Genomic DNA, 27,304 nt, shown 5'->3' on the forward strand with positions numbered 1-27,304 from the left:
TGTCATCTATTTGTATGCCACTCCACTGCACAATGTTGTGCAGCAAGCCGCACAGCACCGCTCCACCTGAGTGAGGCACCTGTAATCACAGTTTTAAAATGCGAATTGCCTGCTGAATGGTAGCCCTGGTAACAACATGTTTTCTGTTGTAGTTGTCCTCTGCAGGGGCTCATTATCCAAGTTCTTCAGGGGTAGCCCTTGACCCCAAAAACCAACCAAAACTCTGTGTTGGTGGCTGAAATAGCTGCGGGCGTTGGGAACTGCTTAGTATGTAGGAGTCATGGCTGCTGCCAGGGAACCTTGCACACACATGAAGGAAGACTTTGTGATGGTCACAAACCACCTGTACATTGATTAAGTGGAAGGACTTCCAGTTGACAAAGCTGTCAACAGTGAGAATGCCTTTATAGCAATGTGGGTGCAATCAATAACACCCTGCACCTGAGGGAAGCTTGTTAATTGAGCAAAGACTGAGGCTCACTGCATCTGAAATACCTAATCTGTGGGGAGGTTAATGTGATGCCCCAACATGTCCAACCAGAGCATTTGTTACAGCCTCAATGGCGCTCTGTGCTGCTGATTGGGATGTACCAGGCAGGTCATAAAGACATAAAGGTCTATAGCACAGAAAAGGCCCTTTGGCCCACCGTGTCTACACAGGTCTAAAACAACCACCTAACTATTCAAATCCCATTTTCCAGCACTCAGTCCATAGCTTGTATGCCTTGGCACATCGCTGCCATAGAGGTTTTTTGATGATCCCTGGAATGACCCTGAGGCATAGAGGTTGAGAGCTTCATTTACCTTCTCAGCCACTGGCAGGGCATGGGGGTCAATAGGTTATGGCTCAAGTTGCAGCTGGACCATGTGACATATGTCAGTCACCACTTTATAGTTTAACCTCAGTCGCTTCGACATTGGTTCTCCGTCATGTTGAGGTAGGATGTACTAAGTCTGTACACTCTTCCCATAGGATAGTATCTGGTTATCCTGCTTTTCCTCTTTCCTGGTGCACAGGCGACCTCTCCCTCCTGGCCTTAATGGCCCGCTATGCTCTCTGGTTGCTCATAGTGACTGTCTATTGCCCCTATGCGCCAGGGTACCATGCCCATCTTCTGTACTCCTGCGCACTAAGCACCATGTGCCCTTCTCCAGCAGAAAGTGCACCTGGGTGCACACGTCAGTTGGGGCAAAAGTAATTGCTATGCAAGACCAGGAACCCCATCCTCCTAATCCCTAGGGTTAAGGGAAGACTGTTGGAAATTATTTTGTGCCACGTCTGGAGCTGTGAATAAAATTTTAAGGCAAATTCCACAGGGCTACACTACTGTTCTAAAGGGGTCCCCTGGATACCCAAAGAAAACACTTAAGTTCAGACTTGTTCTTACATGGTCTACTTTGCATACTTCAGGATCCATACTTCTCAGCTACAAAAATCAGACTAGAGTGGAGGCAGCTGATGGTCTAAATAGCCAGCTGCCTCCGTAAAACGTGCATATGCAAAACCCGCCCGGCCCCATTCCACCCTGCCCCTTGAATATGGAAAGTGCCGTACTCAAGGCGGGACTTCGATTTTCGGACCGTTCCACTATTATCGCCACTATGGAGAAGTTCTCCATAGTGGCAAAAATCTGGGCCTCTGTCTTTCATTATTGTGTTTCAGTATTGTGATGAGCTCTCAGTCACTCATTTATCCTTTAATAGTAGTTACTACTGCATCCTGGGATTTCTGATGAAGGAGCTGCGCTCTGAAAGCTAGTGATTTGAAACAAACCTGTTGGACTTTAACCTGGTGTAAGACTTCTTACTGGGATTTCAAACAGTGCATTTATAATTAAAAGTTTCCTTTACTGTGCTATACATTTCTTAAAGGTGAATTATTTTTCTGAATATTTTCATTCCAATCCAAAGTATGCACAATACATAGGGCGTGATCTAACGGAAAAGTTTCTAAGTGTGGTAGTGAGCGGGACAACCAGCTGTTTCCTGACGTCTGACTCAGCGAGGCCGTCACGGGTATCTAACGTTAATTAGGGCACTTAATGATTCCCCGGGGCTTCTCACCCGTTGTATCTATGAAATAACAGAAGCATCAACCAGTATTTTAGTCAAGAATTTTACCCAGATGCCTTTATTAGCGAGGAAAACAAAGGACAACACAAGTATAAAATCAAATCAATTTTATTTAACAACAACAATATTAACCCTTAAATTAACCCAAAACATATACTAAAGATTCACAAGTTTCATTCTACTACCCGTAAAGGTGGCTTGGATTAAGCCGTGGGTCCGATTCTCTGAGTCTCTCAAGTCAGCCGTTGCAAAGATGGGTCTCACTGGTAGCAACCTTCTTTCTCTGGCCAGTCTTCGGATGGTCAAGATCGCCTCCCATCTCGAGTCTTCGCTGGGGTGTGTCTTGGTTGTCTACCTTTATTCCCCTCCCTTCGTGCCTTTCCAGAAACTTCCCTGGTATTCTGCCAATGAGGCCTTGGGAGGGAGTCCCAACACCCAATCGTTGAGAGGATGGCCACTTGACAGGACACTGGGGCCCTTCCCCAGGTGTGCATCTCTGGTGGGCGGAACGGTAGTACAGTGGTTAGCACTGTTGCTTCACAGCGCCAGGGTCCCAGGTTCGATTCCCGGTTTAGGTCACTGTCTGTGTGGAGTCTGCACGTCCTCCCTGTGTCTGCATGGGTTTCCTCCAGGGGCTCTGGTTTCCTCCCACAAGTCCCGAAAAACGTGATATTAGATAAATTGGACATTCCGAATTCTCCCTCAGTGTACCCGAACAGGCGCCGGAGTGTGGCGACTAGGGGCTTTTCACAGTAACTTCATTGCAGTGTTAATGTAAGCCTACTTGTGACAATAATAAAGATTATTATTATGTTGTTGGCACGTAACCTGTTGCCTTATAAGAAAACGGCAGAAATACTGGGTGCCCGAAAGTCTGGCTCAATCTGGGCAATCCACAACAAAGAGGTGCTTATCAATCAAATCGATGACTTCCTGATGCATGATTGACGGGGCTGGTCCAGGCATGTTCTGGCAGTTTGTCTGTGGGTTGTGTATTTGACTTTGGTCAAGTCTGAATTCCCATCAGCCGGTCTGAGGTTTGACTGTAGTTTAATTTAAAGTGCCCAATTCTTTAATTTAAGATATCCAATTTATCGGGCCTAAAACTAGGCCATACTAGGTTACCACACGCCGGAAAAGACTGTCCCACCTGCTGATTTGCTTGGATCGTGCTTGGCAGCTGCCCACTAACGATGGGGAGCACGCTTCAACAATCCCGCAGAGCAAACCGCAGTCAGCACGCAGCCATGCTACTGTACAGACCAACCCTACGATTCGGAGATGCCAACCTGGCCAGACTGTAGGACGAGGTTGAGTCCAGACGGGATACCCTGTTCCCCTGAGAGGGTCATAGTGTCAGCCACAGACAAGCCAGTGCCGACTGGGAGGCAGTGACAGCAGTCGGCAGCATGGAGAATGTCAGCAGAAGGAACTCCACCCAATGTCGCAAGATGCTCAACGACTTCCACCAGACTTCACGGGTGAGTTGGCATTGATCCCCTGGCATCGGCCCCGCCTGTTACCCCGCGCCCCCCCACCGACGTCCCCTCACCCCACAGCCCTGCTGTGGCAGCCCCCCCCACAGCACAATACCGTGCCTCTGCCCCAGCACAATACCGTGCCAGGACACCCTGGCACCAACCTACGCACCCCACCCATTTACAGCAGCGGTGACCACACCTGACCCCCGCCATACCTCCAGGAGTGGGCCCTGGAATTTGCTGGGGTTTCCGAGGTCAGATTGGTCACCGACATCGAGATTGGCCTGCGCTGCAGAGGTGAGTATCCACCAGCCCCCACCCAGATGACCTGTCACACATGAGTTCATGCCAGGCAGAATGATCCCTCACTCCCACTGACCAGATGTCGTTCTCCCGCAGGATCTTCATCCAATGGTGGTGGCCCATCCGGGGTAAACCCCTTCCCACCTCCACCGCACATGAGACCACCCCAGGGGAGAGTTCAGCTCTAAGGATAAAACCATTGATCCATCACAGTTGGCATCCCCACCCTCAAGCAGTGCAGAGACGCACACCTTCGTGGGCAGAAATAGTGGACAGGCTTCTAGGGCATAATCTGATGAACACCATCAGTTGCTGATGCACATCAGGTAGATGCAGGAACATCCGGGGAAATGGCAGTTGGAAATCTGTTGCAACCGAGGACCCAGCTGGATCCCAGTCTGATGCTGAGCCTCTGGAGAGGCGATGGCGGTCAGCAGCTCTCCCAAATCTCCCCCCCCCCCTCCTGACAACGGTGCGTCTTGGTGTCAGCACGTGGATCCAGAAGTATGGCACGGCATGTGCCCCAGGCCCTCCAGAGGATGCCTGCCAGGGGCATCAAAAGGCCACAGGGCACGTAAGCAGCAGACTGCCTCCACCTCTGATGTGAATCCTGGGGGGGGGGGGGCCTCAACCTACCGGCAGAGTACGGAGGGCTAAGATGATTGTGGATAACTGAGAGGGCACTGCGGGGGGGGGGGGGGGGGGGGGGGGAGATAGCAGCAGCACCATCGGCAGCTAGGGACAGTTAAGGTCACGATGTACACCGTTAAAACACTTTACATCTGAGACATGTGAAACCTCTGTCACATTGTCAGACTATGGCATAAATTGAGGAGCACCAGAGCTCAGCTCTCAGCAGTTTACCATCACTCACCTGTTTGTATTTTGACCTCCTGACTGCCACCGCGAGGGCTGCTGCTGCGGGGTCCACAATATGATCCATACTATAATAATAATAATCTTTATTGTCACAAGTAGGCTTACATTAACACTGCAATGAAGTAACACTGCAATGAAGTTGCTGTGAAAAGCCCCTAGTCGCCACATTCCAACGCCAGTTCGGGTACACGGAGGGAGAATTTAGAATGTCCAGTTCACCTAACAGCACGTCTTTCGGGACTGGTGGGTGGAAACTGGATCACCCGGAGGAAACCCACGCAGACACAGGGAGAACCTGCAGACTCCGCACAGACAGTGAATTGAATCCGGGTCCCTTGCGCTTTGAAGCACCAGTGCTAACCACTCTGCCACCATGCCGTCCCACAGGGTGGCATCCAACAACCCGCTTGTGCTGGGGGACCCTGCCCTGCACATGCAACCCCCCGGCCACAGCTGGGCCCCTGAGCACCGAACCGCAGATCCCAGACCATCACCTGGAATTGAACAGGGACAGGGCTCAGGCAGCACCCCGATCCATACACCCAACCTCTGGGCGTGGGGGTGCTGCAGCCCAGCTCTAGAGTGTGTGGTTGATGGCTGCTGCCCCTGTAGTTTTGCAGCCTCCAGTGTTCAGGCAATGTTTCCAGGCCGCAAAGTCTAATTGGGATGCCTGCGAGTCACACCCGTCTGCGACATGGCATGTCTACCCACAGGTATCCATTTCGGATCTGTTGAGTGCTCACATTACTAACATTGCCAATACTCTACAAGCAATAGCCTTCAGCTGTGCAGCCAGAGGCCGCCACGGTCAACAGGGTTTAAAGTGATCTGCACCATATCACCACAGATGCGGACTATCCTGGGGTGTTCGGTGGGATGGACAGGCAGATACTGAGATCGCCTCTGGTATGGGTATACACGATCCAAGGGGTAGCATGTCGGACCCGGGGGTGCTGCCCCCCACGCCGAGCCCAGGGGCAACCCCCCACCAGTGGTGGCCGACAACCACGACCAGGTCCAACCCCCCCAGAGAGCATACACGGATGCACTATCAATTACGACGAGACGAGAGTAGAATGTAATCGAGGCTTTATTACACAGAGATGTGTGCCTCCTACAGCAGCTTACGAAATGGCTGCTGTTCGGAGAGCACACACATTTATACTCCACCTCCTGGGCGGAGCCAGCAGGCAGGGATCTACTCCCGTACCTGTAGTACAGGGGCCTTACCGTAATACCCATATATACAATATAATACAACAGTGGTGACTACCACATTCACCCCCTGTTAAAAATGAGTCCAGCGGGGGTGGTCGAAAACTATACACATACAGATTGGTTTTAAAATTACAGAGAAGGTTACAAATTTAGACGATCGGGCGCCTTGATCTGTCGTTGAGAGCGCTGCAGTATTGGCATCGGTTTGGTCTTCGGTGACTCCGGGAGCATGTCAAAGGTGGGAGCAAGGGGAGGACGGATTGTCCTGGAGCGGGGGCTGCGGTGGGGTGCGCCGGGGCAGGGGGGGGTGGGGTATGTGGGGACCCAGCTGGTGCCAGATCCCTGAGGGAGACTGTGTCTTGGCGGCAGTCGGGGTACGCTATGTAGGCATACTGCGGGTTCGCATGGAGTAGCTGTACTCTCTCAACCAACGGGTCCGCCTTGTGGAGCCACACGTGCTTGCGGAGGAGAACAGGTCCTGGAGCTGCCAGCTATGTTGGGAGCGAAACTCAGGAGGTGGACTTCCTGGGGAAAGCAAAGAGACGTTCATGGGGGGTTTCGTTGGTCGCGGTGCACAGGAGCGACCGAATGGAGTGAAGTGCGTCGGGGAGGACCTCCTGCCAGCGGGAGGCCGGGAGATTTCTGGACCGTAGGGCCAGCTGGACGGCCCTCCAGACCGTCCCATTCTCCCGCTCCACCTGCCCGTCTCCCCTGGGGTGGCAGCTGGTCATCCTGCTGAGCAGGTACTGGCGCAGCTCCTCGCTCATAAATGAGGATCCCTGGTCGCTGTGGACGTAGGCGGGGAAACTGAACAGAAAGAAGATGGTGTTGAGGGCTTTGATGACGGTGGCAGACGTCATATCGGGGCATGGGACAGCAAAGGGGAATCGGGAATACTCGGCGACCAATTAAGTAAGTACGTGTTGCGGTCGGTGGAGGGGAGGGACCCTTTGATGTCCACGCTGAGGCGTTCAAAGGGGCGGGGGGCCTTCACCAGGTGCGCACGGTCTGGCCGGTAGAAGTGCGGTTTACACTCCGCGCAGACCTGGTAGTCTCTGGTGAAAGGGCAGATTGCGGGCCTTAATGAAGTGGTAAAAGCGGGTGACTCCCGGGTGCAGAGATCGTCTTGCAGGGTCCGGAGTCGGTCCACTTGTGCGCTGGCACATGTACCTCGGGACAGGGCATTGGGGAGCTCGTTGAGCTTACCGGGGCGATCCAAAATCTCGTAATTGCAGGTGGAGAGCTCGATCTTCCACCTCAAGATTTTATCGCTTTTGATCTTACCCCGCTGTGTGCTGTTAAACATGAAGGCAACCGACCATTGGTTAGTGAGGAGAGTGAATCTCCTGCCGGCCAGGTAATGCCTCCAATGTCGCACAGCTTCAACGATCACTTGGGCCTCCATTTCGACGGAGCAGTGCCGAATTTCGGAGGCATGGATGGTGCGGGAAAAGAATGCCACGGGCCTGCCTGCCTGGTTGAGGGTGGCGGCCAGAGCGACGTCTGATGCATCGCTCTCAACTTGGAAGGGGAGCGTCTCGTCGACCGCGTGCATTGCGGCGTTGGCAATGTCGGCCTTGATACGGTTGAAGGCCTGGTGATCATCGGCCGTCAGTGGGAAAGCGGTGGATTGAATGAGTGGGTGGGCCTTGTCCGCATAGTTTGGGACCCACTGGGCGTTCCATGAAAAGAACCCCAGGCATCGTTTGAGGGCCTTGGGGCAGTGGGGGAGGGGGAGTTCCATGAGGGGACGCATGCGATCGGGGTCAGGCCCTAGAACTCCATTCTGAACCACATAGCTGAGGATGGCTAATCGGTTCGTGCTGAACACACTCTTCTCTAAGTTAGGTTGAGGAGTGTGGCGGTGTGGAGAAATTTAGAAAGGTTAGCGTTGTGGTCCTGCTGGTCGTGGCCGCAGATGGTGACGTTGTTCAGGTATGGGAAAGTGGCCCGCAGCCCGTTCGGTCAACCATTCGGTCCATCTCCCGTTGGAAGACCGAGATGTTTGAATGTTCAGTGGCCGAAATGGCCTGGCAGTCACAGTCTCTCACCAGGGCAAGCAGGGCACGCCAGAAATCTTCCACAGACTCACTGGGAAGTTGGTGCCGCGTGGATAGGAGGTGCCTGGCGTAGATCTTGTTGGTCTGCTGAGCGTAATTCTCCTTCAGGAGCGCCATGGCCTCTGTGTAGGTAGGCGCATCCTGGAAGAGGGGAAAAACGTTGGAGCTCAGCCGCGTGTATAGAATCTGGAGCTTCTGAGATTGGGTCTGGCGCAGACCCGATGTATGCTTCAAAGCAAGCTAGCCAATGTTGGAAGTCCTTTTTGCCATTGTCTGCTTGAGGATGCAGCTGCAGGCGATCCGGCTTGATGCGGAGGTCCATCTCTGAAAAATCTATGTACAATAAATTGATGCACTATCAATTACGACGAGACGAGAGTAGAATGTAATCGAGGCTTTATTACACAGATGTGTGGCCTCCTACAGCAGCTAACGAAATGGCTGCTGTTCGGAGAGCACACACATTTATACTCCGCCTCCTGGGAGGAGCCAGCAGGCAGGGATCTACCCCCGTACCTGTAGTACAGGGACCTTACCATAATACTCATATATACAATATAATACAACAGTGGTGACTACCACACACACACACCCCTGAGCACTGGGGCGGCAGCCTCCGGGCTGACTGCCCGTTTACTGAGATGGCTACTTACCTTTCTAGGGAGAAGTGATGGTCAATCTCCACAGCAGCCATTTCGCTAACTTCACATTTCTAATTAGGTGTGCTGAACGGCGCCCGTGTGACTGCTCGCTGAGGAGCCAGTTAGATCACAGGAGGCTTTTAGATAGGGAGTACCTCCAGTTAATGGGATGGATATTGGTCTTAATCGGTGATTATTGGTTTCATTGTGCAGGATCCTGATCTCACCAACAGGAGCGGGTCGGTTGGATCGGAAACCGATCGGCGCCTGATGCGCTTCCTGATTTTGGACTCTCCCTTCCGAACTAACCGGCCCGCTCGGATTTGTGCCCAGCATGGCATTAGATCGCACCCATAATCTTTCAAAAGCATAATACAATCCAAACAGTTTGACATATTTTTCCATTTTTCTCCACTAAACACCCCCCAACAGACCACTCCGTCCTTCTCCCCCTCCCCCCACTCCCCCACCCCCACCCACCACCAGTTCATTGGATTCTGTGATTGTTGATGGAGTCCAATGCACAATTTGCAGACTCTGCCTTAAATAAGAAGGATGATGCTTCAAGGATCAGATAGCCAAGTTATTTGGAAGTTTGTGAACTCTCCGGCACCCTGACTTCACATCTGCATGTTCCTAATGAAGTCACTCAATGTGTTCACTGCCTTCCTGAATGAATCTTCTCCATTATGGTCAGTCACAGGCCAGGGAACTCTATGAGTCGGTGAGGCTGTTTAATCTCTGAAGTGGTATTTTGAGGACATACATTGTGTTTTTCGTAGTCCGTCTGGAAGTCTCTAATGTAACCACTTTCGAAGTAGAGCCTGGCCAGCATATCCACAACAAGAGTGCAGTATCTGAAGAATTCTGATGTTTCCTGTATTTACCATCATCTTTTTCTGTTGCTGTTATATTAATGAACAAAGATCTGGTGTATCATGGCACGATTTTCTTGTATGTTTTGTAATTGGCCAGAGATGCAAATGTGAAAGCACCTCTCCCAAATAATGTAGTAGCTGTTGGCATATAAATTGACTTTCAACACATCAACACTGCAGCACAACCTAACTTTAACGAGTTGAGCAGGACATTCCTGAGTTCACTCCTTGGTGTGTGCTGAATTACTCTCATCATTTGGAGAGGTACTACATGTGTTACAAATGTCTTAGAATTGGAAACCCTGAGTTCTGATGGAATTTTTAAACTTCTGTTTTAGCTGCCAACCTATGTGTAAGAAGAAAGCTAGCAACATGTCACAGGATTCAGGAGAGTGTGATGATTCACTTCTAGTCACAGACCAGGATTCATTGGCGATTGGTGGGATACTACAATACTTGGATGATGACATACCTCTTCTATCAGTTGAGGAAGAAGCAGGTGTTTCTTTTATTCCTGGAGACTAATGTATAATAAAACTCTTGTTTTCATAACATGCATGTGATTAAAATAAACAAACTGTACAATGATAGAGTAAGGAATACATAAATACAATAGCACATTGAAATCTCTTAAGTGCTTCATTCAGTGAAGTACTTGGTGTGCATTGACGATTCTGTTGGCAAATGCAACAGCCACTCTGTATCAGTAATCTCCTACAGACTGGCCAGTTTAGGTTGAGGGAGAAGTGATGGCCAGGACACTGGGCGAATCCCCTGCTTTTTCTGCATTGCAGCGCATTAATTAATTAGTAAATTCCTGGAGACATCTTAGCAAAATAAAATCTGTCAGATGATTCCCACTTTACAGAAACCTTTGTGAACACATTATGGCAAATTCACTGGTCAGAAGCTGCACTCACAGTGCACATCAGAAGCAAGGCTACAACATTGTGGCATTGAGTCTTAAGCTCAGCACTCTTAAAGGGGCAATATGAAGTTACACTATTGTTCATTTGATTTTAAATTAAATATATTTGACTAATTCAGTGTTTATTTGAAACTATATTTAACAGACCTATTTATTTCGATGAGGTAGAAAAGTGGTGCACCATTTTCATTATATTAATCTTTTTGAATTATATAGTCTTTGTGAAAGGCCACATTGCAACCACTGAAAAGAAGTATATGTTTTCAGCATGATTTCTTGCAACATCCTTGCATGTTTGCAAGTGAATGATTGAAAAAATATGCAATTTTGCCAAATATATTTTCACATAAGTACATAGAACATAGAACTGTACAGCACAGTACAGGCCCTTCGGCCCACGATGTTGTGCCGAACTAGTCTGAAACTAAGATCAAATCAACCTACTCCCAATCATTCTAGTGCGCTCCATATGCCTATCCAATAACCGCTTGAAAGTTCCTAAAGTGTCCGACTCCAGTACCATAGCTGGGAGTGCGTTCCACGCCCCAACCACTCTTTGAGTAAAGAACCTACCTCTGACATCTCTCCTATATCTTCCACCATGAACCTTATAGTTATGCCCCCTTGTAACAGCTACATCCACCCGAGGAAAAAGTTGCTGAACGTCCACTCTATCTATCCCTCTCATCATCTTATACTCTTCGATTAAGTCACCTCTCATCCTCCTTTGCTCCAATGAGAAAAGCCCTAGGTCCTTCAACCTTTCCTCATAAGACCTACCCTCCAATCCAGGCAGCATCCTGGTAAATCTCCTTTGCACCCTTTCCAATGCTTCCACATCCTTCCTATAATGAGGTGACCAGAACTTCACACAATACTCCAAATGTGGTCGAACCAAGGTCTTGTACAGTTGCAGGATAACCTCACGGCTCTTAAACTCAATCCCCCTGTTAATAAATGCTAACACATTGTAGGCATTCTTCACGGCTCTATCCACTTGGGTGGCAATTTTCAGAGATCTATGGACATGAACTCCGAGATCTCCCTGCTCCTCCACATTCTTCAGAACCCTGCCCTTAACTCTGTAATCTGCATTCAAATTTGTCCGACCAAAATGAATCACCTCACACTTATCAGGGTTAAACTCCATCTGCCACTTTTCAGCCCAGCTCTGCATCCTATCAATGTCTCTTTGCAGCCTACAACAGCCCTCCACATTATCCACTACTCCACCAATCTTGGTGTCATCAGCAAATTTACTAATCCAACCTTCAACTCCATTATCCAAGTCATTGGTAAAAATCACAAATAGCAGAGGACCCAGCACTGATCCCTGTGGTACACCACTGGTGACTGGGCTCCAGGATGAAAATTTACTATCTACCACCACCCTCTGTCTTCTATGTGATAGCCAGTTACTGATCCAATCGGCCAAATTTCCCTCTATGCCATGCCTCCTTACTTTCTGCATGCGCCGACCATGGGGCACCTTATCAAACGCCTTACTAAAATCCATGTATACAACATCAACTGCTCTATCTTCATCGAGGTACTTAGTTATCTCCTCAAAGAGTACAATCAAACTTGTGAGGCAAGACTTACCCCACACAAATCTGTGCTGACTATCCTGGATTAAGCTGTATCTTTCCAAATGATCATAAATCCTATCCCTCAGTACTCTTTCCAATAATTTACCTATGACCGAAGTGAGACTAACTGGCCTATAATTCCCAGGGTTATACCTATTCCCTTTCTTGAACAAGGGGACAAGATTCGCCTCTCTCCAGTCTTCTGGCAATATTCCTGTAGACAGTGAGGACATAAAGATCAAAGCCAAAGGTTCTGCAATCTCATCCCTCGCCTCCCAAAGAATCCTAGTGTTATGGGCCAGGGTTTAGAGAACCCCAAAGTGTATCATGGAGTTCACCTGACCCACAACTTTTAATAGATTGTGTATGGGGAGCACACTGCTCACCCTACAGGTATGGTACAGCAGAAATGGAAAAGTACTTTTTTAAAACAAAACAATGTTTATTCTATGAACCCAAGTTAACCTATTTAAAACAAACAGTGCATATCTTAGCAACCATTAATTCAAAGATAACCCCCAAAGAATACAACACTAAGTAATCCTTTAAGCTGTCCTTTTAACATCCAAAAGACTTAACAACCTTTAAACAGAAGCACATCAGGGTTTACATTCAATACTGAAACATTTAAATTTCAAAATTCACCAAATGATCAAGAGATAGTCCTTCATGGCAGGGAGAACAGCAATACAGCTGTTTGGCTGACTTCAGCTGCAACACACTGAAAAATGAAACCAAAAAGACAGAGACACCCAAGCTTTTCTCAAAGTGAAACTAAAAAGCAGAACCAGAGCTCAGCTCCACCCACACTCTGACATCACTACAGTAACATGAGCAGCTAACCATTTCTTAAAGCGACATTCTCATGACACTAGGATATATCCCATCAGGCCCTGGACACTTATCTATCCTCGGGCTTCTCAAAATTTCTAACACAGCTTCCTTCCGAATATCTACCTCCTCCAGCCTTCCAGCCTGTATCGCACTATCCTCCTCAACAACATGGCCCCTCTCCTTTGTGAACACTGAAGAAAATTATTCATTTAGGGCCTCTCGTATATCTTCAGACTCCAAGCACACGTTCCCATTACTGTCCTTGACCGCCCTAACGTCACCTTGGTCATTCTTTTATTCCCCACATAAGTGTAAAAAGCTTTGGGGTTTTCCTTGATCCTACCTACCAAGGACTTCTCATGCCCCCTCCTAGCTCCCCTAAGCCCTTTCTTGAGCTTCCTAGCTATCTTGTATCCCTCAAGTACCCTAACTTGTTTTCTCATCCTTACATAAGCCCCCTTCTTCCTCTTGACAAGACATTCAACCTCTTTTGTAAACGATGGTTCCCTCACTCGACCATTTTCTCCTTGCCTGACAGGGACATACATATCAAGGACATGCAGTATTTGCTCCTTGAACAAGCTCCACATCTCAATTGTGCCTATCCCTGACAGTTCCTGTTTCCATCCTATGCTCCCCAATTCTTGCCTAATCAGATAGTAATTACCTTTCACCCAGTTATAAACCTTGCCCTGCCGTATGTCCCTATCCCTCTCCATTGCTATTGTGAAAGTCACCGAATTGCGGTCACTATCTCCAAAGTGCTCTCCCACAACCAAATCTAACACTTGGCCCGGTTCATTACCCAGTACCAAATCCAATGTGGCCCCGCCTCTTGTTGGTCTATCCACATATTGTGTGAGGAAACCCTCCTGCACACACTGAATAAAAACAGCCCCATTCAAACTATTCAAATTATAGTTGTTCTAAACAATATTTGGAAAGTTAAAGTCACCCATTACAGCTACCCTGTGACTACCGCACCTATCCAAAATCTGCATTGCAATCTTTTCCTCCACATTTCTGTTACTGTTTGGGGGCCTATAGAAAACGCCTAACAAAGTGACAGCTCCTTTCCTATTTCTAACTTCAGCCCACACTACCTCCGTAGACAGATCCTCCTCAAACTGCCTTTCTGCAGCCATTATACTATCCTTGATTAACAATGCTACTCCTCCACCTCTTTTTCCACCTTCCCTAATCTTACTGAAACATCTAAACCCCGGAACCTCCCAACAACCAATCCTGCCCCTGTTCTATCCACGTCTCCGTAATGGCCACAACATCGTAGTCCCAGGAACCAATCCATGCTTCAAGCTCACCAACCTTATTCCTGATGCTCCTCGCATTGAAGTAGACACACTTCAAACTACCTTCATGCCTGCAGGTCCACTCTTGTGACCTTGGTACCTTCCTCAGTACTGCACTACCCTCAACTTCCTGAACTCCAGCAATGCTATCTCCTGGACTACAAATCAGTTTCCCATCCCCCTGCCAAATTAGTTTAAACCCCCCCCCCCCCCCCCCCCCGAAGAGCTGTAGCAAATTTCCCTCCCAGGATATTGGTGCCCCTCTGGTTCAGGTGTAACCCGTCCTGTTTGTACAGGTCCCACCTTCCCCAGAATGTGCTCCAATTATCCAAGTAACTGAAACCCTCCCTCCTACACCATCCTTGTAGCCACGTGTTTAACTACACTCTCTCCCTGTTCCTCACCTCGCTAGCATGTGGCACTCGCAGTAAACCAGAGATGACAACACGGTCTGTCCTGGCTCTCAGCTTCCACCCTAGCTCCCTGAATTCCTGTTTTACATCCCCATCCCTTTTCCTACCTATGTCGTTGGTACCAATGTGTACCACGACTTGTGGCTGCTCCCCCTCCCCCTTAAGGATTCTGAAAACATGATCAGAGGCGTCACAGACCTTGGCACCCGGGAGGCAACACACCAACCGTGAGCCTCTATGGTTGCCACAGAACCGCCTATCTGTACCTCCAACTATAGAGTCTCCAATAACTAATGCTCTCCTGCTTTCCTCCCTTCCCTTCTGAGCCACAGGGACAGACTCAGTGTCAGAGATCTGGTCACCGTGGCTTACCTTTGGTAGGTCCTCCTCCTCCCACCCCCCCTCCCCCCCCGCCCCCCAACAGTATCCAAAACGGTATACCTGTTATTGAGGGGAACAATCCCAGGGAATCCCTGCACTGACTGCTTCTTCCCCCTCCTTTTAAACGTCACCCAGCTACCTTCATTCTTAGGAGTAACTACATCCCTGTAGCTTCTATCTATAACTAACTCTGCCTCCCGAATGATCCTCAGTTCATCCAGCTCCAGTTCGCTGACACGGTCTTTGAGGAACTGGAGATGGGTGCACTTCCCGAAGGTGAACTCAGCAGGGCCACTGACGGTGTCCCTCACCTCAGACATCCTGCAGGAGGAACATTGCGCTGTCCTCTCTGCCATCCCTTTCATTTATCCACTTGACAATTACAGAGAGAAAAAAAAAAGCTTACCTGATTTTCACACTCCCCGCAGGTTAGAGGTGGTGGAAGGGTGGAGAGAGGAAAAGGAAAGAAAAACTTACCTCACCAACTCACCACTTGAACTCATCACTTGAAGTAGTTTCTTACTTTTTTCTAAAGCTTTGGACAATGGGGACGTCCCTTTGGTGTCGCTAGTGCCTGGTGCACTTCCACCGGAAGATGGAAGACATAACCCCGGTCGATTGATAACAAGACTGCAGGACGTACTTTACCATTTTGTTGTGCTTCCTGCGGTAAAGAGTAAATGGATAATTTTAGGTAAGAGTTTACATAGTTATTGTTGAACTGTTGACATTATTTCAATACAAATGGAGGGTGCCGTGAGCAAGTGTCAGGGAAATATAGTGATATTATACACTTGAAGAAACAGTAGGATATTATCAGTATTCACATTTTCATCGTGAGTGTGCATGGAAAAAAAGTCTTAATTTATATCGTTCCTTTCATAAGCACCTTACTACTATTTAAGTATTTTTATTGAAGCGGCGACACAGTTGTGATGTAGAAATCGCTATAAGGATTGTTTTTTATATAGCACCTTTAATGTAATAAAACATCCCAAAGCACTTCATAGAGTCATTGGCCCATAACTTCCTTGTTCCCAGCGTCATATTTGTGGGGTATCCCAATGATGTTCTGGGGAATCCCTCTTGGCAGTTCCCATGTAAGGGTTTACGGCAATTGTCCAGAAGGCCTAACTTCCCCCAGGCAATTGTGCTGGGATGGGAACCATACGACAAAGCAATCTAAATCGCTAACTTTGGATGGTTCTGCCAGTTTTACCCTGATAGTTATGCTGAATAAGTTGGAACAAAAACATGCACTTCCAGAGAAACTGTTTTAAACACCCATACTGAGCCCCACATGGGACACCAATTCCCAAATCCATGGCCCCCAGGGGACCCCCATACCCTGCCCGCCACCTAAACTGGCAATCCCCCGGCCGAACGGGACCTGACACTTGACCCTTCCCCATCCCCCCATCATCCTGACCCAAATCCGGGTTCAAGTCTCGCCAACCCCCACCCCCCACCTCCCTCACGGGCCGACCCCCCCCCCCCCCCCCCCCCACATCCTGGTCCGTCACCCCCACGCAACCTCCCTCCACAGTCCAACTATGGCATCCTCCTCCAGGTCTGACTCCGCCCCCGTCCCGTGTTCACCCCACTGTCTTGACTCCGCCCCCACTATTCCAACTCCTCCCACACCCCAGGTCATCACCCCCACCCCGTTCCACCCCTGGTCTCCCCCATCCTGACTCCGCCCCCTGCATTCCGGCTCTGCCCTCCCCAGGTCACCTCATCACCTCCCACTGTTCCAACTCCACCCCCCGGGGCCTCCCCACACTTCAGAATTTGAACAAGGGTAAGTCCCTCCAGAGTGGCAATCCGCCGGTGATTGCCAGTCCAAGAAAATTACTGACCATTACAAAATATAATATGACATAGCCACATTTGGAGATATTGGGATAGTTAACCAAAAGCATGGTCAAAGAGGTTAGTTTTAAGTAATGCCTTCAAGGAGGAAAGCAAGACAAATTGGCAGAGGAGTTTAGTGAGGGAATTCCAGAGCTCAGGCAGGTGAAGGCAAAGTCACTAATGCTGGAGTGATTAACATCAGGGATACACAAGAAGTCAGATTTGCAAGACTGCAGATATCACAGAGTGTTCTAGGGCTAGAAGAAGCTACGAAGATGGGGAGGGGAAAGACCATGGAGCGATTTGGAAATAAGGGTGAGAATTCTAAAATCCATGCCTTGTTTAACTGGGAGTTAGTGTAGGTCAATGAACACAAAGGTGATGGGTGAATAGCAGTTGGAAGTTAGCAGGGTTTTGGATGACCTCATATTTACAACGGTTACAGTGTGAAAAGGGGATGGAATCAGTGATGACGGAGAAGAGTTTGAATGGGGACCAATGACAATGGGCGCAATCTTACAGAAAAGTTTCTAAGTGTGGTATCGAACGAGAACAGCCAAATGTTTCCCGATGGCCGACCTGGTGAAGCCATCGTCTGTATCTAACATTAATTGAGGCACTTAATGATGCCCCACGGGCTTCACTCCGGAAAAGACTGTCCCGCCCGCTGATTTGCCTGGACCTTGCTCGACAGCTCCCCACTAACGAAGAGGCACAGCTCATAAACCGATCCCACAGAGCAAACCCCAGACGACACGCAGCCATGCCACTGTGCAGACCAGCCCCACAATTCGAAGATGCAGACCTGGCCAGAAGGCTGCAGGGTCAGCCACAGGGCAACCAGTGCGGCCTAGGACAAAGTGGCAGTTCGGGGAGTATGACCAGGAGGACTGCCACATAGTGCTGCAAGAACTTTAATACCTCCACTGGGCTGCACGGGTGAGTTGGAATCGGCCCCCTGGCACCGGTCCCACCTCCCATCCTCCCAACTGCCCTGCGGTACCGCCACCCCCCAGCACAATACCGCACCTGTGCGCCAGCACACACAGGCACCCACCTGAGTACTTCACCCATGCCCAGTAGTGGTAGTACCCACGCCTGTCACCCTCCACCACACCCCTCCCGCCCACACCCCCATGATGCATGAAGCGTGCGGCTCATGATGACCTCTCTCTGTCCCTCCAGGAGAAGTTTTCCCACAATAGGTGGGAAAGGACCCAGATGGGCGGCAGGCTGTCGGACATCAGAGTTCTCACCCACAATGAGGGACGAGCCCTGCAGGTTGTGGGGGTGGCCGAGGACAGATCGAGAATGTTGAGATTGGCCTGCGCCGCAGAGGTGAGTATAGGTATCCACCAGCCCCCACCCAGATGACCTGTCACACATGAGTTGTTTGTGCCAGACATAATGATCCTTCTCTCTCACTGACCACATGTCCATTCTCCCGTAGGATCGCCATTTGATGGTGCAGGCCCATGTGGAGTGGCCCTCCCCCCCCCCCCTCCCCCCAATCAGGTGGAAGCAGGATTTTCCAGGGGAGACAGCAGTCGGAGATCTGCTAGATCCCAGGACCCAGCTGGGTCCCAGTCAGATGCTGAGCCTCTGGACCAAGTTATCCGGAGCTGATGCAGACACGAGGGTGCGGCCATGAAATTCAGAGGAATCTGTCAACGATACTCCAGAAGGTCCATAGCCGATTGGACAAGTCCCAGAGGCTACAGGCACAGGTGATGGCGCTGGCAATGCGTGGCACCGAGGCCAACACTGCTAGGCTGCCACAGCAATGGAGAGCCTGGAGCACGACATCAGCAGCAGCATGATTGGTGGTGCCCAAGGTGAGTACACACCTAGACGTTGTGGCAGAGCATGGAAGATTAAGAAGATTGAGGATCACTGAGAGGACACTGGAGGGAGTGGGGGTGCAGCACCATCGGTAGCTAGGGACCATTAAAAAACTCACCCGAGACATTTGACATCCGTCACTTTATTACGCACTGCGGGCCTGCCTGCAACCCACTCTCCCACTTGCCCTCCGCCCGGCCCTTGCCCCTCGGGCAGGGTGGTCCTAGTTCTGGGCCAGCTCCACGGCATACCAAGTGCAGGTGTTGGGTGTGAGCATGATGGGTGTGAGACAGACAAGAGTCAGACTATGGCATAGATTGTGGAGCACCATAGCTCAGCTCACAGCGGGTTATTACACTCCCCTGCCTTGTATTTAACTCACTGACAGTACCGACACAGGCCACCACCCTGCAGAGTTGTAACACAGACCCTGGGAGGGTGATTCAGGCGATTAGGGGGGGGGTGGGGGGAGGGGGGGGGGGGGGGGGGGGAATGAGTGGGGAAGGATGGTGGGTGGAATGGGGAGAGGGGATGAGATGACGGATGAAACCACATCCTATGGTAAGCAGGCAAGGATGAAGGCCTCCCTGGCCCTCCAGGCATGCCGGACCCTCGTCACTGCCTGTGCTCCATCCTCTTGCTGGTTTTGCGGGTCTCCCTGGGCTTGTCCTCCAGCCCCTCCTGGCCTGGGTCCTCCTCTGACGAGGCTGCATGTTCTTCCTCCACCTCCAGCACATCGCTCCGCTTCTGTGCCAGGTCGTGGATGGTATAACAGTCCACCACAAAGCAGATTACTCTCTGGGGGGTGTACTATAGTGCACCACCAGAGTGGTCGAGGCATCGGAATTACATTTTAAGCAGTTTGATGTATCGCTCAATGACAGTCTGTGTGGCCACATGGGCCTCGTTATATCGAGTCTCTGCATTGGTCACCATCCTCCGTACTGATGTCATTAGCCAGGTCCTAAGCGGGTGTCCCTTATCCCCCAAGAGCCAACCGATCATCCAGGGGTGTCCCTTGAAAACGCCGACCTCCCCAGGATGTAGCTGTCATGTACACTCCCAGGGAAGCATGCACACATGTGCATGATCTTCAGATGGTGGTCGCAAAGACATTGGATGTTTAGAGAGTGGAACTCCTTCTTGTTGATGAAGGGCGCTCCCAGACCGCCCAGTGCATGCAAGGTGATATGCGTGCCATCTATTACCCCTTGGACTTGGGGAATCCCAGCAATGGCGATGAATCCTGCTGCCCTGGCAGCATCTTGATGGACTTTATCCAGGTCAAAGATTATATAGTCAGCTGCCTAGGCAAATAGGGCATTCTTGACTTCACGGGTACACTTGTGCGCTGTTGGTTGGGAAATGCTGCACAAGTCCCCGCTCGAGCCCTGGAATTAACTCGAGGCATTAACGTTCAGGGTTGCGGTGATCGCAATGGCCACCGGGAGTGGATATCCTCTTTCTCCACATGTTACGAAGTCTGCAAGGACATGGCACAGGTGCCGCACCCTCCCCTTGTTGAGGTGGCGCATGCTGTCCAACATCTCTTCAAATGACCAGTGACGCCTGTACACTTTGGGTAGCTGGCGGCCTCTCTCTCTGGGTCCCTCCCTGGCCTGATTGGCAACTGGGTCCTCAGGGTGTGGGGCAGGCCCCTGCACAAAGGCTGCCGCCTCGAACCACTCAATGCTGCTGCCTCTGCCTTCTCCGGCATCTAATCGCCTGAACTGCTAATGCCACCCCGAGGGCAGCTGCTGCGGGGTCCACAATATCATTCATAATGTAATAATCTGTAAGGAATCAGAGACGGTGTGAGACTGACAATCAGTTATGGCTTCCACCCCGGGCCACTTGAGTCTCGCAAGCCTCCCCAACCCTTACATTCCCTCTCTCAGGGTGCCATCCAATGAGCCACCTATGCAGGGGGACCCCACCCTGTGCACACACCCCCTGCCACAGCTGGGACCCCTGGGCACCGGACCCCAAGCCACCCCGGATCCACACACCCACTCTCTGGTCACGGGAGTATCCCCAGTTCTGCGGCCCAGCTCTTGGGTGTTCGAATGTTGGCTACTGCCCCTGCGGTTTTGAAGCTTTCAGTACTCAGGCGCCGCAGCTTGGTTGGGATGCTAGGTAATGACACGCACCTGTGACATAGCATGTCTACCCACAGGAATCCACTTGTGAGTTGTGAAGTGCTCACAATATTAACAGTGCCAATTCCCTATGAGCGATAGCCTTCAGCTGGGCGGCCAGAGGCTGGCACAGCCAGGGAAGGTTAAAATGACCTTCACCATATTATCACAGATGGGACTCTGTCCTGGGAGTGTTCTGTGGGATGGACAGGCAGAAGCTGAAGTTTCCCCTGGCATGGGTAAACACAATCTGGGGGATGGCATGTAATAATAATAATCTTTTATTGTCACAAATATTAAGTTACTGTGAAAAGCCCCAAGTTGCCACATTCCAGCACCTGTTCGGGTAAGCTGGTACGGGAATTGAACCTGCGCTGCTGACCTTGTTCTGCATTACAAACCAGCTGTCTAGCCCACTGAGCTAAACCAGCCCTAATGTCAGACCCATGGGTACTGAGCCCCTCTCCCCCCCCCCCCCCCCCCCCCCCCCCCCCGGGCCAAAGGAGACCCCCCCCCCCCCCACTGATGGCAGCAGACCTCCCCGAACGGCCCCCTTTGAAGAAGAAAAGAAGGTTGGAGATGTGGAAGCAGCTAACAAGGACAGTTGAGCCATGTGTTGTTTCTTTGAGGAGAGGAGTGCCAACAGCAGATTTGAAGCACAGAGGGCCAGCACCTGAATAGAAAGAACTGTCAATAATGTCCGCTGACATAAAAGTCAATAAGGAAAGCTAGCTGGTCAACAGTTTAGTAGAAATAGGATTGAGAGAAAAAGAGAAGTGCCTCATGGACAAGTTGAGCTCAGAGAGAAGATAAAGGGAGAAAGAAACAACTTCAGGGCAACAGCAGGGTGAGAGCACTAGAGGAAGTTGGGCCCATTCAGTTAGGGGAAGAGAGGTAAGTGCCAGAGGTAGCTGATTGGATGGTCTCAATCTTGGTGACAAAGAAATCCACGAGCTTACCACTTACTGTTGGTTACATAGAATTTATAGTGCAGAAGGAGGCCATTCGGCCCATCGTGTCTGCACCGGCTCTTGGAAAGAGCACCCCACCCAAGGTCAACACCTCCGCCCCATAACCCAGTAACCCCACCCAACACTAAGGGCAATTTTGGACACTAAGGGCAATTTATCATGGCCAATCCACCTAACCCGCACATCTTTGGACTGTGGGAGGAAACCGGAGCACCCGGAGGAAACCGACGCAGACACGGGGAGAACGTGCAGACTCCGCACAGACAGTGACCCAAGCCGGAATCGAACCTGGGATGAATATGGAGAAATCTGGAATATTAACAAAGATAATTTTATGATGTTTTGAAACTCATGATCCACATCAGAGTTTTCTATTTCTACTTTACAATATTCAGTTCGAGGGATTTTGCTGGGGGAGTTTTCTTTTATTATTTTTGTTTGATCATCTGAAAATAAAGACACTGAAGCTTAACGCATGTCAACTGTGCACAGTGGGAACAGAAATTGCTTCTTTTATTATTCTGTATTCCTCAGTTGAATCAACTCTCCACGGTTCGTTGATTTATGTTTTCCTTTTGAGTTTCATTCCATTTCAAAAATGTGACTTTTGGGTAAATTCACTAATCCCACCTTCTCAGCTGGGGAGCCGCACTTGAAGAAAATACAAATCTGAAAAAGCACTCTCATTCCTAGTGAAACTAGGGAGTGTACGATCAGTCACAGTCCCTTTTGTTTCTGTTGGTGTGAATGGTATAATTTCTCCTCTCTTTCACCTGTGATGGATTTTGTACACTGCTGGAAGTAATTAAAAGATAATTGCACCATTGGTCGACAAAGCTTTGTTTCCGCGGCAGTTGACTCTCTCATTAGTAATTGATCCAATTTACACTTGTGCTATTTGTTTCCATTGTGTTCTCAACTGGTCAAAGATCTCTCAATTGAAAGTTTTTCAGATGCCAAAGCTGTTCCCTGATGATTCTTGCAGCAATCTTCAATGTTCTTGTTTAAAAAATGTTCAAGAATCTATTGGAACTTTCTTCAAATTCCCCTTCAGTACAAAAGATATTTAAATGGTTAAATATCTACCAGTGCATACCAAAGCAACAAAGCCTAAAATCATTTAAAAGGTGATAAGAGGCTGCAGGTTAAGTACTGCTGTTCAGGTTAATATATTTGACATTATGGGATGTCAAGATTTGTCAGCTGGCTGATTTTTGGAGTGAATTCATTTACTGCTGACTGTCTCGGCCAGTGTGCCGAGCAGCTGGATGTTTCACAACAGGTTGAAAATGTTGGACCCCAGAACCATTATAATTGGATTGGATTGGATTTTGTTTATTGTCGCGTGTTCCAAGGTACAGTGAAAAGAATTTTTCTGCGAGCAGCTCAACAGACCATTAAGTACATGAAAAGAAAAGGAAATAAAAGAAAATACATAATAAGGTAACACAAGGTACACAATGTAACTTACATAGCACCGGCATCGGGTGAAGCATACAGGGGTGTATTGTTAATGAGGTCAGTCCAGAAGAGGGTCGTTTAGGAGTCTTGTAACAGTGAGGAAGAAGCTGTTTTTTAGTCTGTTTGTGCGTTTTCTCAGACATTTGTATCTCCTGCCCAATGGAAGAAGTTGGAAGAGTGAGTAAGCCGGGTGGGAGGGGTCTTTGATTATGCTGCCCGCTTTACCCAGGCAGCGGGAGATGTAGATGGAGTCAATGGATGGGTGGCAGGTTTGTGTGATGGACTGGGCTGTGTTCACGACTCTCTGAAGCTTCTTGCGGTCTTGGGCCGAGCAGTTGCCATACCAGGCTGTGATGCAGCCAGATAGGATGCTTTCTATGGTCCATCTGTAAAAGTTGGTAAGAGTTAATGTGGACATGCCGAATTTCCTTAGTTTGAACAGATTGTGGACGATGGTGGGGGATGGAGGGAGGCCCCTGGCTCTCATGGGTCAGATATTTAATTGAGTGGTTTCCCAATCAATATTGGCACAGGTGTGATGCCCACTGGACATGGAGGATGAATTGCAGGGTTGCAATGGCAAGCGGGTTATATTGAAGAGGCTTTCAACTGGAGAGAATTGTTTCCAAGAGACCGCATTCCTTTGGCAGCCAATCATCTCCACATTTTGTAACTATTTGTCACCCACCTTCCAAAAGCTGCAGCTTGGGTCTCTGTAGAATTTCTGGAAAGCATCAATCTCAGGAGTCAGTGAGATAATACTACTCTTTCCCATATGTGTAAATTTTGCATATGGACTGATGGAAACATACTGTGAACTTATACTCTTTGCCTGTTTAATTTATAATTCTATGATTAGCATCTAAACATTATGGGTGCAATTCTACCAAAAGGGAACAAAGTCCCCCAGCGAGCACATTTAGCCGTGTGTTTCCCGGCATTCGCGTTGTATAATGGGCCTGAGTGGGGAATGCTCGGCTGTGGCTGCACATAGTCCCGCTTTGTACAATGAGTTCCGGCGAGCGAAGCTCCCCATTGTAGCGCGAGATCGTCGCCATTTAAAAATGGCATCACGATCTACGAAGCCCCCTAAATGATCCCCTTGACCTCCTCCCCAGCCCACACTCCCCCAAGACCTATGCCAGGCACCCCCAGCTCAATCACGCATGAAAAAAATGCCAGCTTGGCAGTGCCAACAGTTCATCCTAGTAGTGCCTATGCCAGCTGGGTGTGCAATCTAGGCACTTTGGCAGTGTCAGGATGACACCCAGATGGCACTGCCAAGTTTACAGACTGGCCGTGCCAAGGTGCCCAGGTGACATCAGCAGTGCCAGGGCATCACCTTGCCCAAAGGGCATGCAGCTGGGGGCCTCCGATCCCCTGGGAGACCCCCACAAGTGCCGTTCCACCTGGTTCCCATTTGTGGGGACCACTGCTGAACAGCACTCCTCCGAGGCAAAGGGATGAATCCCAAAGCCTCAGGTACCTCAGGTATCTGCACATTAGAGTGAGGCTAACTGCTTTGCTCTAATGAACAAAGATTTACCAAAATGTGACCCCTTCCACAATGGGCGGGATTCACATCGCAACGTCCCGTGAGATCACATTGGATCTCGCAAGGCGTGGCGAGCCGGGTAGTTCCCGGGAGCGGGGTTTCCCGGCTTTCCTCGGCCACGCTGCACCGCGGTGAGCTGCTTTTCCAGCGCAGCATGGCCGTTGGATCACCCCCTAAGTGTTTAGGTTGAAAGCAAAGTTTTGTGTCATGAGTGATCCTTGCAAAATCTATAAACTAATGGGTTCATATTAATACAAACATAGGAACCTAAGTAGGTCATTCAGCCCTTTGAACCTGTTTCATTCTTCAGTTAGATTTTATCAGGTCTGTACTTCAATCCCACTTACCAACCTTTGCTCCATATCCCTTTGATACCCTTACCCAATAAAAACCTATTGATCGCAGTCTTGAAAGTTAAAAAAAAACAGAATATACAGCCTATTGGGAAGCGAGTTCTATGAAACTTTGGCTTGTAACTTCCAAACACCAAAAATGGACTGGGGACCCCTCACCCCTGGAGGTTCCCAGGTAAGGATTTTACTGCAATTTCCCATGAAATTCAAACTTTCGATGGACCTGCACTGAGAATCATCCGAAAATGCGATTGAAGTCGCATACTTTAGATGGTTCCCATTGGTTTATATTAATAGTTAACCAAAAAAATTAAAATAATTACAACCACGTTTAACACCTGGATAACTATTGTACTGACCACCGCCGCCACCCCTCCCTCCCCCACCTATTGCCCTGCACGCTGCACAGGTCTCACCTAGCCTGAGTCAGAAAGGTTGGGCGACTTAGGAGCGGCTAGATTTCAAAGTAAGTAATTATGGCAATCCAACTCAATTACCACTGCGCGAGAAGTCATGGGCGCCCAGTGCTTCTTGATTTCACTTCTGAATGTCCTGCTCTAATTTTAAGGTTGTAATTCTTTTTGTCCAATATGAAGATACTAACACCTTATTAAAATGTGTAATTTTAAGACATTCATTTGAAAAAAATAAGCTAAGTTCAGCAATTCCAACAACCCAGCACAGTTTAGAGGTGAAGTGATGACACAACATCAATTACCCCAACCTGTGCTGAAGATCAGCTTCTTACCAGGTCTGTGGAACCAGTTAATTTACCCTCTTACACATAGAAAACAGATAGCTTTTTCATAAAAAATGAAGCTGACTATTTACTAAGCAAAATGGCACATTTCTTTGTTGATCTGTTTTATGTTTCATTCTGTCAGGCCTTTACATCATTACCCTGGTAATGTCCATAGGATTTGCAATCCAACTGAGAGCAGCCAGCAGAACACCCCTGCTTTTCAGCCCTGATACCAATATTCAGGTCCTCCTCGACCTCAAGTATAACCTCAGTGCAGAGGGCATTTCCTGTGTCACATGCTCAGGTAAGGTTATGGATCCATCACTAACCAGCTGTGCACTTTTTTTATTAATTCATGGATATGGATGTTGCTGCTAGAGCCAGCATTTATTTCCCATCTCTAATTGCCTTCGAGAAGGTGGTGGTGGAGCTGCCTTAAACTGCAGCCGTCCCTGTGGTGAAACAGTTTTAACCCAGCGATGATGAAATAATGGTGATATGTTTTCAAGTCAGCATAGTATGTGTCTTGGAGGAGATGGTTTTCCCATGTACCTGATGTCTTTGTTCTTCTAGGAGGTAGAGTTTGCAGGTTTGTAAGGTGCTGTTAGAGATGCCTTGGAGAGTTGCTGCACTGCATCATGTAGATGGTACACATAACAGCACCAGCACACCATGGCTGCAGGAATCAAAATTTTAAGGTGGTAGTGAATGGGCTGCCAGTCAAATTTGACACATCTTGGATGGTGTTGAACTTCTTGCATGTTGTTGGAACTGCACTCATCTGGGAGTATTCAATCACACACCTGATTTAGAAAGATTTAGTGGGGGGGATCAAGAGGTGAGTTACTCACAAAATAACCAGTCTCTGATCTGCTGCTGTTGCCACAGTATTTATATTGCTAGTCCCCCCTGGTCCATAGTGACCTCAAGGGTGGGATATTTGACAATGACAATGTTATTGAATAGTTAGACTTCCTCTTGTTGAAGATGATCATTGCATGACACTTGTCAAATGTTTCTTGCCACTTATCAGCCCAAGTTGGTAAGTTGTTCATGACCTGATTTTATGTTCCCCGCTCCCCACCCAACCCCCACTTTGTGATGCAATTTGGGGGGAGGGGGCAGAGAGGAGCGTGAAGTTGTATTGAAAGTGATTCCCTGCCTACCCCGGCTTGATGCGATTTTACGTTGGATAAAGTAGGGCCTCAGACGGGAAGCCTGCCCGTGGCCTGTCCAGCTTCAATATTTAGGCTGTCAGGCACCAGATATCTGAGGCTGGGAAACAAAGTTAAAAAACTTGATCTCGGATGGGGTGTGGGGGTTCCTCCATCAGAAGCCCCCTTTTTACCATAAAAATTTTGTGGCACACCTCTTATTTTCTCCAAATGAGCTGCCATTGA

General features: G+C 49.1%; 1 protein-coding gene across 4 annotated transcripts in view; it reads left to right on the top strand.

Annotated features, from left to right (window-relative positions):
• The window catches only part of disp3 (dispatched RND transporter family member 3), an 876,012-nt gene that overhangs the window by 687,403 nt on the left and 161,305 nt on the right, over positions 1-27,304 (top strand). For all 4 annotated transcript variants that reach the window (XM_072478461.1, XM_072478460.1, XM_072478462.1 and 1 more), the window contains 3 exons: positions 9,872-10,032; positions 15,524-15,682; positions 26,047-26,208. In XM_072478461.1, the coding sequence (XP_072334562.1) occupies positions 9,872-10,032; positions 15,524-15,682; positions 26,047-26,208 (482 nt within the window). The remainder of the gene's footprint in view (positions 1-9,871; positions 10,033-15,523; positions 15,683-26,046; positions 26,209-27,304) is intronic.

This window comes from Scyliorhinus torazame, chromosome 16 (assembly GCF_047496885.1).
Source record: "Scyliorhinus torazame isolate Kashiwa2021f chromosome 16, sScyTor2.1, whole genome shotgun sequence".
NCBI lineage: Eukaryota > Metazoa > Chordata > Chondrichthyes > Carcharhiniformes > Scyliorhinidae > Scyliorhinus > Scyliorhinus torazame.